Below are 14893 nucleotides of genomic sequence, written 5' to 3'. Positions count from 1 at the left end.
CCGCCATGACATCCTAGTGCCCCACTTAACTTGACTTAAGACACGTCCACCCCCACTTGGATTTAAATCACAAAAATAAGAGGGGCTTTTAATGAAAATGTTTTGTGAATACTGCATACATTTTAAGACCGTTTAAGTTGCATAATTACAAATGTATGTGGGGTGCTTACTTTTTGTGACTTAAGTCATTTTGTAAATACAGCCCCAGATGGTTGGTTACAATAGTACAGAGAATTTCTGCAAAACCATGTGGCTCAATAAGTATGTGAATGTACATTTTGTTTCTTGCTGCTCAATAGGTAAAACGTTACAAGCGTTTAAACATGGAATGAGATACTGCTAGAATCAAAATGTTAGGTCCTCACTTTTTTGTTTAAGTAATTAATAGTTGTAAAGTTGAACACACAAATTAACTGGATCAGGGTTTGAACCTAGGACCTCTGGATTACCGTACCGGCACTCTACCAACCAATCTATCTACCCCTATATTAGCCCTCATTAATGCACCTAGCAGTTTCTCTTTGTTGTTCAGATGTTTAGAATTTTTTTTAATTTCCAAAATTTTAAAAAGTTAAAATCATTACATAACTCAACCTCAAATCGCAGCCCTTAACTTGACAGAAATCATAATTCTGGTTTTTCTCTCCAGGTTAAGCTTTGGTAATGACGTTGACGATACACCAAAAAGGAGATCCACAAATGGAACATCATCAAGAGCAGTCGGGAGTCAAAGCGATGACGAGAGTGTCTCATCGGATACCACCTTGAAAGGATCTCAGTCTGATGTGAACTCGGACGGCATTGGCACAGATAGAGAAGTTTCAGCAGCAGAAGCAGAGCTTGGGACCACGGAGAAGACAAACCAATCTGTTGTGGAAATAACTTCAGATGAAGAACTGTCAGACAAGGTCTCATCAGTACAAGTACCAGAACAGGAAATGTGAGTATTAACCCTCCTGCTATCTGAACAGTCACAGACAGTCAAAAAAATTCAGTCCTGTTTCCCTGCCATGCCTTTTACACAGGCTAGTCACCAACAGTTAGATCATATTGGAAGCAAGCATTGTGACTAGTCAAATTCAGTCAACAGACAAAAACGGGCAAGAAGTAGGCACGGCTGGCTTATCAGTCACCATATTGTCAAATCATAGCTGTATCAAGTTATACAAACAGTCACAGCCAGTCAATCCTGCTTTACATGTATGTAGGCTGGAAGCTCTTAACTGTTGAAAACAGTCACTTGATTAATATTGACTGAAAGTACAACTTTGCTCAGAGATATAAATTTTGTACAACATTTCCTTTTTTATATATTTGCTCATTCAACAGTTTTGTATTTGTATTTGTAATGCAGAACTGCTCAAACAGCCACAGGCGCCCCGAAACAGAAATCGGTGAGGAAAGGTAGGAGTACAGGATCAAGTATCTCAGAACAGCAAACAACCACCAATGGTCACCAAGAGACAACAGGTACTACAAGATCAAGGAGAAAGAAACAAAGTGTCATGCCTGTGGAGGATGATCTAATGTCAGCAGATGAAGGGATGTTTATATCACTCCACAAACCATCAGCCAGTCAGCAGGATAGAAGTGAAGTGACGGTGGCTGATATGATCCAGAGGCCCCTCAGTGATCAGTCATTCCATGATGCTGATGATGAAGAAATGCTGGAAATCGTAGATTATGATCACTCCTACAGGTCCACCTTGAATGCTTTGAAAAGAGCCATGAGACAATCAGACTCTAGCAAAGCAGTGAAATCCGTGTCTAAGACGCAGAGTCGGAGAGGAAGACAGAAGAAGACAGACAAACAAGAGGGATCGGACAAGGACATTGTCGACCAAACATCTGATCAAGACGTGCCAAGTTCAAACAAGGAAATTACTGAAACTGCAGGACAGTCCCTTAATGGTGTATCCAGTGAAGGCAGTGGAGCAGATGTTGAGAAGTCAAAACAGGTGCAAGCATCAAAGACATCACGGTCAAGGAAGTCTGCAGCTAGGAATAGTTCTCTTAAGGCAGTCCGAAGCAGCACTAATGGTGAGGTGGAGTTCAGTACTACTGGCTCCGACACTGATGCTTCTAAAAGAAATCGGTCCAAGAGAAGACTGACCAAGACATCCCAGAAGACTTCCAGATCTGATGCAGATGGTAACGAGAGAGGCTCAACAAGAACAGATGAAGATGACGGTAGAAGGAAGAGCAGACGAAAGAAGCCTAGAACAGTGGACGCTGGCAATAAGGCAGAAAAGAGCAACAAAGCCACAGACTCGGTCGTTGAGGATAATACCAAGACTAGCAGGAGAAGAAAAAGGTCTGTGAGAGGACAGAACTCCACTGACAGTAAGACTGATGAGGAAAACGGGCCTGTTGCTGATGCTGAAAATTTAGAGGAGAGTGATCAGAAAGGAGCTCAATCAAACACAGACCAGGCAAAAGTCTCCTCATTCAAGCAGCCACCTGCAGTATCATCCAGGAAATCGGTACAGAAGAAGCGTACCAGTGTTCACTTCAGCAATGTGGAGGTCATCTCTGATGACGTCTTATCACCCACAGCAGGAAATGAACCCGTTGCAGAGAAAGAAGCTATCAACTCCTCGCCTCCTAAACAAACTCTTGATACAGCTTTAGATGGCAGCTCTCCAAGAAAGAAATTTAAAAGGACTCCGGGAGTAAAGCTTGTTCAAAGGCGCTCTACCAACAGAAGATCAAAAGATGGTGAGGAAAAACCTGACAAGATGCCTCAAAAGAGGACAACTGAGAATGTCCGAGAAGCTGTGAGCCCTAAGAGGCAGCGTGGGTCATCGTCATCATCTGTGGTCAGGGGAGGCAGAAAGAGGGGAGGCAAGAGGAAGCTTTACTCTGGTGACCTTCCCAGCAGCTTCCTCATTGACCCGTCGGTAAATGATGCACCCTCTGCAGCAAGCATCATGAATGCTGACCCTAAGACAGCTGAAGACACAGACAATTCTGTCGGAGCTAAACAAGAAAACCAGACTCAAGAAGCTCCTGTGGGTGCACCTATTCAGGGGCGAGGTAAGGGTAGGGGTAGAGGACAAGGACGGCGGAAAGGCAGAGGTAATACAAGGGGAAGAGGCGGCGTGAGGAAGACACAACCTACCAGAGAGGCTGCTCAAGACATTCAAGGTACATGTATGTCTTTATTCAAATGTTTAACCCTAGCCCTGCAAGGCGTAACACAGTGCATGAGATGTACAAATCTGTAGGACCTTGCTGCATTGAGCCTTCAACACCAGTGCATTAACGGCCAATTCTGAGACAATGAGAGCTAGTCCCATTGAGCAATGCCATAGTTGTAACTTGCTGCTGCTGGTGACCACATACTCTGAGGCAGTTTGGCCTTGAGATTTCCAACCTGATTTCTTGCTATACTGAGCAGGCTTGTCATTTTCACAAGTGTTGCGTGTTGCTGTGTTCAGCAGGGTTTCTATCCCAAATACCCTTAGGGGTTAGGGTTAATAGCCCTTTGTTGGTGGTTTGTCCATACTGTTCCTGATAACAGTAGCAACTGTCACTCTGATACAAGTAGCAAATGTCTAGCTGTTTGTGACTTTCCTTCGGTACAAAAAATGATATGTATGTTGCTATATTTTACTAGTCTGGTGGTTGAAGACAGTACAAGCTGCTGTGGGCTAACTAAACCTCACAATTTCGAAGAAACTGGAGTAAATAGTCTGTGTAAAATTCAGTGAGGAGAAAAAAAATTTAATGTGAATTATATTTGTTGGTTAGTTGGAACATTGTAGAGTAATGGATTACTAGCAATGAATTACTAGTAGCCGAGAGACAAAAATATGTGCACACAGGGGTTTGTTCAAATTGTGCTCTGGTTTTAATATTTGAATGGGACCATGCTGCTTCAAATAACCATTAAGAATGATTTGCACAAATGAAAGCTTGGAACAAATCATTGATGGGACTTTTTCCATTCTCAGTCTCTATTCCCTCCTCAGTACCAGACGACATAGTTCTGAATTTTCTAACCAAGTATGAGAGTGGTAAGGAGAGTGAATCCACAGACTCTGATGGTGGACCTACCACCATGGGAGTGACGGAGTCATCTCAATCGGACATGACTGATGCCACAAGCTCCACTGCTACACCAGCAGCCATGTGTACTACAGGTCCGTATTGCTTTACTCCTTGCTAGATGACTAGATGTTGGCCTGTTGAGTTTCACCAGCAATCAGAACGGACACTAACTAATTTAACATTTTGAAATGAAATTCAGCTTTTTGCAGGCATGCAACTTTTCCTCGGATCCGCTTTTTACTTCTCATGAATGTCATTACGAATTGAAAAACACTTTTCAAAGTGTGGCGTGGTTTGGAGTTTACTTGTTTTTTCTAAATTCTCAGCTGCATGCCTGTTTTTGAAAAATAACATTGCCAATTTGATGATTCCTTTAAAACATTCCAGGCATTATGTGCAGTTGCAGGCAGCTTTTGTTCATTTCAAATTCTGCATCGAAAGTGTTTGTCAGAAAACTTAGTTCAGACATTGTCATTTAAACGGAGAGTCAGAGGCCTTATATGTGGCAGTTTTATTTATTCTGAAAAATACAGTGTTGACCCATTCCCTTGATAACGTTGAGTCAACTGAATTCTACACGTTTTTGTTTGTCTATTTTACCATTTCAGTGTATCCTGAACCGACACCACGGTCCATTCTGAAGGGATCAGCTGCAGCGGGCATCGATGCTCGCAAGAAGAATCTTACACTACAGTTCTTTGAAGTACCAAAACAAAAGCCAATCATAGGTAAGCACTCGGCTTCGTCAACTCTCATCAACTTTTTCAGGACGATCTTCGTCTTATTGTTAAACTGAGTCTTATGATAATCTGTTTCATTCAGTTGCCTGAAATTTCACACAAATTCTTTAAATTCTCTGTTTGAATACAACCGCAGATAAGTACATGTAGCAGGGGGAAAAGGTACAGTTACAATATAAAAATGGTTTGGTGAACATATTTCTCAGTACCAATCTAATTGTGTACTTTCCCATTCCTCTGCTTATCAATTTATGTAAAACAAATATTTTGGCAAGGTCTGGCTGAATTTGTATTGTATGGCTCTTATCTGTTGTTGAGCTGCTGAACACTCAGATGGCATGGCAATGTTCTGTTGCAAAAAAACTACTTATTGAATACAATGTATGCAGCATTTTCTTAGCAGCTGTTTTGAAATTGTAGCCTCTCTGACTCGTATGCTATTAACGCTGATCCACTAAGCTGCGTTCCATCATGTTTTGACCAATTTCAGCCATGATTGATATCCGACATGTCCAAACGTGTATGACTCTCATATCTTGGACATGTAGTGTGGCATTGGGGAGGGGCACATGATGTTCCAAATGGACAGTGGGCGAAGCCCGGTAACACATCCATGTTTTAGGTCCGGGGGGGGGGGGGGGGCAAAATTGGTAATTTTTCAGAAAAATAGGGCCTTGCAAATGTTTTGGGGTTCTTAAAAATGACTAAAAGTGGTAGGCTATTACCACGTGTAGCAGGAAGAGTTGGCACTTTCATTTCCTAAAGAAGAAGGGGGGAAATGTGCAAAATGTTGCCCCCTCCCCCTACTGGATACACCACTACCAAGGCCTAAGATTGTTAATTAATACCAAGCCATCCTGAATTAGTCAAGGCTTGGTCCACTCCCTCTCTCTGCAATGTCTTGTTATCATATCTAGTGCCACCAGATGACACGGAGAACGGCCCACGACGAACCAGGCGTAACCGGGTGAGGCCAGTAGAGTATTGGCGCAATGAGAGAGCCGAATATCAGCGCAGGAAGTCAGGAGGATTCGTGCTGGTTGGGGTACAGTCACCTGAGGGATCTAGTCCAGACGTTCAAACTCAACGAGGCAGGAAAAAAGCTCAGGGTAAATAATGGTTGCTATAGAAACTAGACTAAGCATTTGTATTAAAATTTGCATGATTTACCCAGAACTGTTTTTGCTGTCATTTTCTCTTTTGTGATACGTATTTTTGTCTTAAACTTCTTTAGATTTGTGTTTTAATTCCATGTTAGTTTTTTGTTCAGTTTTTGAGATAAATCCAGGTTACAGGATTTATTTGAGATGGAGGCAATAAAGAAAATTGAAATTTGAAAATTTACTTTTAAGCCTGAGTAAATTTTCTTGAGAAGATTCACCGAGTTTTCATCTGAAAACTCGATTAATGCAAGTGTCTATTTTGTGAATGAAATGCGTCTAGTGAATTAGGAAGGTAATGCATTGACCATTGAAACATGTTTGGGAAATGTAGCAGACTTATCTATTTTAATTGTTTTTCTTTTCTTGCTTGTTTTAATTAGGACCAAAAAAACTGATGCAGACACCGGCTAACCTGTCCATGCATGTAAGCCCACCCCCTGGCAGTAAGATAGTAGAACACCCAGCAATGGTTGTCATGAACCCTGACACGCAGCAAGAAGTTGAAGTGGGTAAGATGGACTTGATCATTGCACTGGCAAATTCTAAGGATAGGAAGCCATGCTTAACCCTCCTGCTGTCGAACAGTCACAGACAGTCAAACAAATCAATCCTCTTCCCCTGCCATGTCAATAGTCAGATCACATTTCAAGCAAGCACTGTGACTAGTCAAATTCAGTCAACAGACAAGAGCAGGCAAGTGCAGCGCAGCTGGCTTATCAATCACCTACATGTACAGTCAAAGCATAGCTGCATGAAGTTACATAAACAGTCACAGCCAGTCAATCCTACATTATGTAGACTGGGAGCTCTTAACTGTTAAAAAGAGTCACCTGATTGATTTTGACTGAAAGGACACCTTTGCACACAATGTTATCAATCACCTACAGTCAAAGCATAGCTGCATGAAGTTACATAAACAGTCACAGCCAGTCAATCCTACATTATGTAGACTGGGAGCTCTTAACTGTTAAAAAGAGTCACGTGATTGATTTTGACTGAAAGGACACCTTTGCACACAATGTTCGGAGGGTTAATGTTGCAAACATTTAGGGAAACTTGCATGCACCCTCAAACACTTAATCATCTTTTGACAAATGCTGCCGCCTGCCTCAGCATGTCTACAGTCATACGCAGGAGGGGAATTGAGCATTGATATTACAGTGTATAAAACACAATCAATTGTTTACAGTGGTTGACGTAATGAATAGTAGCTAGTCATTGGAGAGGGTATGATGTAATCAAGTACTCAGTTGCTGTTGATGCTTTGTTTATTAAACAGGTGTTACAGGCCTTTTGATTCTTTGAAAAATTTAACTGGACATCCCATTTTAAAATATTTGACTCCTTTTAAACAGTTTCAAAAGATTTTAAATTTTGTGTGCTGGTGTAAATGGTTTGATAACATCTACGTTTTGATCACATCTATAGCAAATTCCACGATTGTTGCAAGGATTGTGTGTATGATCTGTTTGTGCAGAACATCAGTTTTCTTTAAAATCGAATAGGACACATTATCACTTTTTGTATTATTTCGTATTTGTGATTAGTTAATTGTATGTGTACCTTTTGTTTATGGAAGATACTTTGCGGACAGCCAAGATGAATGTTTTTGTTGGACCTAGTGGTAAGGAGGCGACACCAGATGACCCAATCACCTTGTGCAAGGCAATCTCACAAAAAGCATTCTCCTCAGGTACAAGTGACTAATGTCTCATTCACTTATAGAATTCTCCCTTGTAGGGTCTGAAGAAAAGAGGTCACAGAAGCTGAGACGAACTAGCCCACTGTGCTATGCAAATACTGTTCTCATGGACTGCTGTAGATATGTATGGATTAAACAGACCAATCCACTAAGCCCAGCCCTATGGTGTTTTGACCAATCACAGCCGTGATTGATGTCCGACATGCACAGCTGGCACATGCAGTATGGTTTTGGAAAGGCGCATGTGTTGTTTGCTTATGTGCACAGTAATGTTTTGCATCGGGTTGACCAGGCCAAACTAACCCAAAACATTATAGATATAAACCGAATCCGAACAGAAACCGATCTGAACTCCTCTAATCCGACCTGACCCGACAAAATTCAAGCAAAAACTGACCCGAACTGACTCGAAACAGAACCGACCCGAAAAAAAAACCCGAATAGGCCTATCTGGCTTGGGCAACCGTGTCCGTTTTTTGTTCCTGAACTTACCCGCATCGCGAAAAAATCGTCTTCTATCAGTAAAAATTCTAACCGTATGGTACGGTGAAGACTCATAATGTTACCTACCGGTGGGCATACACATTATAGACTGTGCGTGATAGACTGCAAACCACATGCACATTGGCACTGTGGGTTGACATTGGTTGTACTGGGCACAGTAACTCGGCAATAATATTGCAGCGTGTGAATTTCCGAACTGTTTCTTTTTTCTTTCTTTTTTGGTTTATTTCGGTTAATTTCGGGTTTTTCACGAGATGGCTTAACCGACCTATCCTGACCTGTTGAGTCAGTTTTCGGTTGGGTTTCGGGTTTGCACAACATTAGTGCACAGTGGGTGTGGCATAATGGATGGGTCTATTGGGAGTTTCGGCCTCGGCAAGCAAATTACCAAGTAATCAGGCATGCAACTTTTCCTCGGATCCGCTGATTTCCTCGTTTTTTAGTTCTTGTGAATGCCATTAGAAATTGAAAAACACTGTACAAAGTCTTTTTGGGTTTGGAGTTTCCTCGTTTTTTTCTAAATTCCCAGTTGCATGCCTGAGTAATGTTACAGAGTTGGGATTTGTAATTTCCCATCATCTGTCCACAAAATCTGCCTCTTCAACGTTCAACACTTCAGCCTAGTTTTTGTACTTTTCTCTTTGATCCAGTCACACTTCACATCCAATACAAGCTTTCGGTTACTTGTGCATATTTCTTGTCTAGATATGGACGTTGTGCATATTTCTTGTCTAGATATAGACATATATACTATCACTGTACAGTGATGAAGGCCCTTCAATGGAAACAGCATTGTGCCAGTTATTGTCTAGATAACCATCATGAGGCAGTGTTTGTCGTTAACGGAGGGCCTGCATGAATGTGCAGTCATAGCATGTTCAGAATGGTCTACTCAGTAAGACTAATCTAGTACTAGATTGCTGATATTCCCCAAGACACTCTGACAATGAGTTGGTCATGTAGTAACCTTGATCTAAACTGCCATCTTTTTTCTTCTTCCAGGAATTCTGACCATCAGGCCACTCAGTGAGAAAGGTATGCAGTTTGTACGGAATGATACCATGGTGTTCTACATAACACGAGGCAAAGTCTCTGTGACCATACATCACACTACAAGCATCCTTCAGAATGGAGACATGTTCTTTGTACCTCAAGGTATGGACACACTACACACTTCCCCCCCCCCCCATTTGTAATTATTCAATCAATATGACAATACGGGCAGCAATATCTGTAAATTATAAATATAGACTTTTAAGGGGGGGGGGGCACCCAAAGACATCAATCCTGTCTATGCTCACTATTAAGTTGCATTGAATATAAGGCTTGGACTTTAAGGTTATTTCTCTCAATATTCAAAATCATTATCTTAATTACAAATGTTTGAAAGGAATGGTCGTAAAACAATACTGAACAACATATAACTACTTGCCAGTAAAACAAGGACTTTGCCTTCACTATTTTTGCCAACATGCCAACAAAAAGTGATGAGTGAGATGCTGCATGAAATGCCCTCCCAATGACTGGGTATAGTTTGCAGGATTCAGTGACCAAAGGGCTATTACAAAAAACACTCCAGAGCTGTAATATTGGGGGGAAAATGGATGGGAACTCTCTGATAAGTCGACTGGGCAGGCTAGCCATCTACCAAGAAGACCACTAGCAAGTGAATGCAGTTCCAATCAGAGACCATGGAGCAAATTGGGGCTTGTTCCAGTTTTCTTTAGTCTGTGCCACAAAAAAATGGAAGGCTTATTTTGTTTAAGGTTGTTTCAAATATATGTTTCCAAAATCAAAACTTAATAGGGGAATTCAAACCGACTTCTAAAAAATCTGGATTTTAATCCCACCACTAGACGGTAGACAGATGTATGTTTTTTATCTGACCTTGCAAACATGTTATCCTTTGACACTGCAGGTAACATGTACAACATCAAGAATCTTAGACGTGATGAGGCCAAGCTTGTGTTCTTCCAGCACAAAGGCCGCTGAGGTCCAGCAACCAGTCCTAACATCGCTCACAGATAAATCAATTCACTCTATTTTCTTCCCAGTTACTTTAACACTTGTATCAGTCAAATTCCATAGAAAATTAATTCAATTTCATTCCAGAATTTCGTTTGGCTCCACTGCAGATTTCAATTTCCAATCTGCAACATTACATTTCATTTTTGATGCAGTTTAATTTACGAATGTAGCATTCTTATTCGTCCTTGTTTTGGGGAAATTCGTCTCATGAGGAGATTGATGTTGAATCAAAGCTAATGTGTTTTCTAGCATTCATTTAAATGCTGCGGTCATTCAATTTCATTAGCGGCAAGCTGAAACATTAGGGTCAGATATGTTTTTGGTCTGTTTGACTTTTTCAAACTGATTAAGTAAATTTATGAACTATTTCCACTCTTCTTTTTGTGATTCAGTTTAAAAAGGGGTAATATAGCATTGTAAATTTATGTAAAGTTGATCATGGAAATCAGGCATAAAATGCATAAATCATTTTACTTGGATTCTCTAGGTCCTTGAATTAAGGGGCAAACAGATATGAATGTCTTCATTTATGTATTCATCTCATTACAAGGGACAATGAAATCACACATGAACCTATAAACAACTTCAAAGTGTCATAATTGCAATCCTTTGGTCTCCTCCCTTGCCACCCGAGGAATGCACAGACTGAATATTAATGACCAAAGCTTGAAAATGCTAACAAACAAATATAGCTTTTCAGTTCAATGGCAATCTCCAGATGAGACCAATTTCTCAACATCTGGATGAATTAGAATGCTACATTTGCGAATTACACTGCACCAAATATGAAATCGACTGGTGTAAATTCAGAATCAGAAAAATGGAGCCCAACGACGAAATGAAATGAAGTCTGTCCATGGAATTTGAATGATACAAGTGTTTTAAGTAACTGGGAAAACCTGTTTTTCCTCGGAAACTTCAAACAATAGTGCCTTCACATGATTTACTTACAAGGAACTCAGATGAAAATCTTCTGTTGGCCTCATGATCATTAACACTGAACAAGCCCAGGCCATTTTTTAAAGGGACACTTCGTCCTGGAAAGTGCCCAATTGGGCTACAAAATGCGTTTTAAACAAAGTGGTATTAAGTGGAGAGAGTATCTAAAGGTCGAATATATAAACGTGCACACAACCATCCTGCCATTTTGTGTTATTCCTGCGAAAACAAATTTCAGGGGTCAGAATTTTGACTCTCAAAAATCGAGCTGTTTGGGTGCTAGTCTTAATTCCAGTCACGTGTTCCCGGCGCATCACATGCTGCGGACGTGCGGGAAACAACCTGTGCATTGGTGTCGTGTGTACTTGTATAATGTGTGGACACACACACACGACATGTACCGCACATTGAATTGTCTGACAGGTAGTTGGCGGCAACGTCCAAGAAAGAGACTGATATTTACGGCTAGAAGTACGTATGCGTATGCCACAAAATGTCCGCCATGTCAGAAGTAAACAACCAGGGTTTTTTCCCTGTCTTGTCTAGGAAACAGTGCGACATTGAGTTAGTCCTTTCAACCAGACCAGAATAGGATAAGTAAACAGTGTTAAATATAAACATTTCAGGACGATGAGACCATTCAACTGAGAATTGTACGAATATATTTTAGTTTGCATAATCTACATGTATATAGTGTGCCTTTGAATGGGTGTGTTGGTCTGTGCCCTGGAAAATGTGGGTTCAGATTTCTCTATTACAGACTTTGTTTTATTCTTTACAAATTCCAGATGCATTGAAAATACAGTACTACATGTCGGCCTAGAACTTAAGCCAAGGACCAAATACTTATGTAATGAATCCAGTGTGCCTTAATAGCTTAGACATTTGAATATGTGTATCATCCATAGAATTGGTTGAAATCACCATTTGGAATCAAACTTGTACATTTGTAAAGTAGCATTTGAAAAGAATAGTTTTGTATGATTGATTATAGACCAATCCGGGCACACTGTCAATTCTATCACGGAGGCCCCCGTCAATGGCGAAAGCATTGCGCTAGCTATTGTTTAGATAATCTGTCAGTAGCTTAAGTTAGTGTACAGTGATCACGCGCCCGGATTCGTCTGCATCTTGAGAGTCTGTTGGGAGTAACTATAGCAACAGAGGTCTGACTTTGATTGGCACAACATCCAGTCAAGTCATTATTCATCGCACTTGTATTCTTCTGAAATAATTGAATACAAAATTAACAAATATTCATTTTTCATCAAAGCACTAGAGTTTTAATAGGCCACATTCAACAACTGACCAAACAAAAACAAAACAAAAAAGGGAGTGTTGATTACAAATTCACTGTGACTTTTAAAAGATAACCTTCCTATTTTAAATAAATATCAATTTTATTAGTTTTTAAATTATTGATGAAGGTCATTTGGTGGATGTATACATAAGTAGAAGTCCTTTCAATATTTAACGTCACTTGAGAATTAACCAATTTGTATCATATTTTGGCAGTGAAGCCAATTAACAATGGTTTGTCAAGTTTGAACAAAAATACCATTGCTTTGGTCATGGAAATACATCTAACCAACTTGGGGGAAAAAAAGGTAGTTTTGATATCAAATTTGCCTTGCTTGTAATGTTACCTTGTACAGTTTCATACTTGCGTAGTTATACATGTATGTAAAATAAAACTCAAAGTGCTTCCAAGCAGAGGCTCAATATTTGTACAACTGTATCAAATTGAAAGTCACACTGAATGTTTCAGGTTTATGGCGTTACTTTCCCCTTTAGTGTTTATAACGTGACTATGACTAAGTCTGTGAAGACCGCGAAAAACATTAGGGGGAAACAGGGAGAAATGTAGACATGAGATATGTGAGATCACCTGATGTCAATTTGGTATAAAAGACTTATACCCAACTCGTTTTGTTTTGCAGTGTTAAAGCTCCCAATGCAATTTGTTTATTGATCCCTCTTTTTTCTTTCTCAGGCCCGTCATAAATTACAATCTTTCAATCAAATTCAAATAGTAGATTCTTTGCCGAACTGTGAGTTCTTTTTCACATGATATTAATGTGAACAAAATACAAGGTAAATGTGAACACTAACAAAACACAACGGATCTGCTAAACCAAAACCTTTAAAATATTAAACAAAACTAAATGTACTCACTCAAAAATTTCAAAACTTCTCCCCAAAAGTAAGGTTTCTGATAAGTTGGCTTTTCATCTGTTGAGCATAAAACTCAACACTCATTTTCTAAACCCCCCCCCCTAAAAAAAAACTTGAAGGGTTTCACACACACACACACAAAAACCAGCACACAAGAACATTTCAAATGCAGGATTCTGCTGCTGCAGTGGATCAATGAATTTAGTTTGGTTTAATTAATCATTTCTCTTTCTATAAAATCCTCTTTTTAAGAAAAAAATAGGGAGGAAAATAAGCAGAATCTTTGGGTGAGACATAAATGTTAAAAGTAAAAGTAGTCTCTGGAGCCGAGGTGATTGTTATCCCTCGGCCTCTCCTCGGAGGAAATACTCCATAAACCTTGGGAGACTAGTTTTACTACACTCAAAAGCAGTCAATATTGGTATATTATCCTGTTTGCTTCAGGCTCAGTTGTAACTATTAACTGATTGAAGGAAAGTAAATGTACATGTAATTTGCAGACTCTACAAACTAGTCAGACCACAATGACGCAGGCCCAGATTATGAGATAGCCTTCGTAATGTACATTGTAATACTTCTCTCATTAGGAACATAACTAATCACTCATGAATACAGGGTTTCTTTTTTCTACTTTTGAAGAACTTCAAAACCTTTATATTGACAAAGGATAATAATGTGGCTCATGAGTTCATAAACTGTAACCAGTTACATCCTGCAAAAACTTAGCTTAACATTTCTTTCAGCTTTATGCTAATATAGCTATTCATATAACCTAATAACTCTTGAAACACAGAAAAAAATGTGTTCAACCTGAAGGTCAATTGACAAAGCACTGAGTCATTTAAGGAACTTACACTGCCAAGCACCTTCAAAGGCACTTTTGTTGAAAGAGGGGGAGGAAATTAAAATATTTAATATTATGTAACACCCAAGTAAATCCTTGTCATGTGATTGGAGGATTGTAGGTCACGCGGCATTCATTAATCAACCATTGCATGGCCTACGTCATAACCATGCATTTTTGGTTCCATTGACCGTGCCTTTTTGTTCCATTCCTTTTGATCTATTGCATGCACACGCTAGATCGTGTAGCACAGCGCAAAGACGCGCAGCTATACAACCACATCATGCGTTTTATTCAGCAGCACAAAATTTGCCATTGAAGTGGATGCAGTTACGAAATGAACTTACTGATTTTCTTTTGCATTGTTTTAAAAACTTACAATATTAACTTTCATATTGTTACTTGACTTTTAAACCTTTGTTAGCCTTGAACAAACTGGAAAAAAAGTTGTGGATATAATACAATTTTGTGAATTTTTGTTTGTTCTTATAGTTTTATCCTCCAATCGAATGACAAAGATCTACTTGGATGTTATATAAAACAAATAATGAATGTTTTGCACTCGTGCAATGGAGAGAAAATATTCATTTGTTGAAAGATGGAATGTTCCATTCAACTCGGCTTCACCTCGTTGAATGGAACATTCCATCTTTCAACTCATGAAAATATTTTTACCATTGCACTCATCAACGGTAATTATTTGTATACTATTAAGCAGCGGTAGACAAACCTCTGCTAGGAAAGA

The 14893-nt window shown here is 39.7% G+C and overlaps 1 protein-coding gene across 2 annotated transcripts in view; it reads left to right on the top strand.

Moving 5' to 3' along the window:
• The window catches only part of LOC119728210 (centromere protein C-like), a 31551-nt gene extending 18826 nt beyond the window's left edge, over positions 1 to 12725 (top strand). The window contains exons 6-14 of one of the 2 annotated variants that reach the window (XM_038200351.1): positions 650 to 940; positions 1355 to 3147; positions 3975 to 4145; positions 4662 to 4781; positions 5711 to 5902; positions 6337 to 6465; positions 7536 to 7649; positions 9165 to 9317; positions 10081 to 12725. In XM_038200351.1, the coding sequence (XP_038056279.1) occupies positions 650 to 940; positions 1355 to 3147; positions 3975 to 4145; positions 4662 to 4781; positions 5711 to 5902; positions 6337 to 6465; positions 7536 to 7649; positions 9165 to 9317; positions 10081 to 10154 (3037 nt within the window). In that variant the 3' untranslated portion in view covers positions 10155 to 12725. Of the gene's footprint in view, positions 1 to 649; positions 941 to 1354; positions 3148 to 3956; positions 4146 to 4661; positions 4782 to 5710; positions 5903 to 6336; positions 6466 to 7535; positions 7650 to 9164; positions 9318 to 10080 lie in introns of both variants that reach the window. The other variant, XM_038200350.1, reaches the window with a different exon arrangement.
• Positions 12726 to 14893: the final 2168 nt, after the last annotated feature.

The sequence above is a fragment of the Patiria miniata genome, unplaced genomic scaffold (genome assembly GCF_015706575.1).
Source record: "Patiria miniata isolate m_02_andy unplaced genomic scaffold, ASM1570657v1 HiC_scaffold_20, whole genome shotgun sequence".
Lineage (NCBI taxonomy): Eukaryota > Metazoa > Echinodermata > Asteroidea > Valvatida > Asterinidae > Patiria > Patiria miniata.
This window is presented reverse-complemented; position numbering and strand designations above follow the sequence as displayed.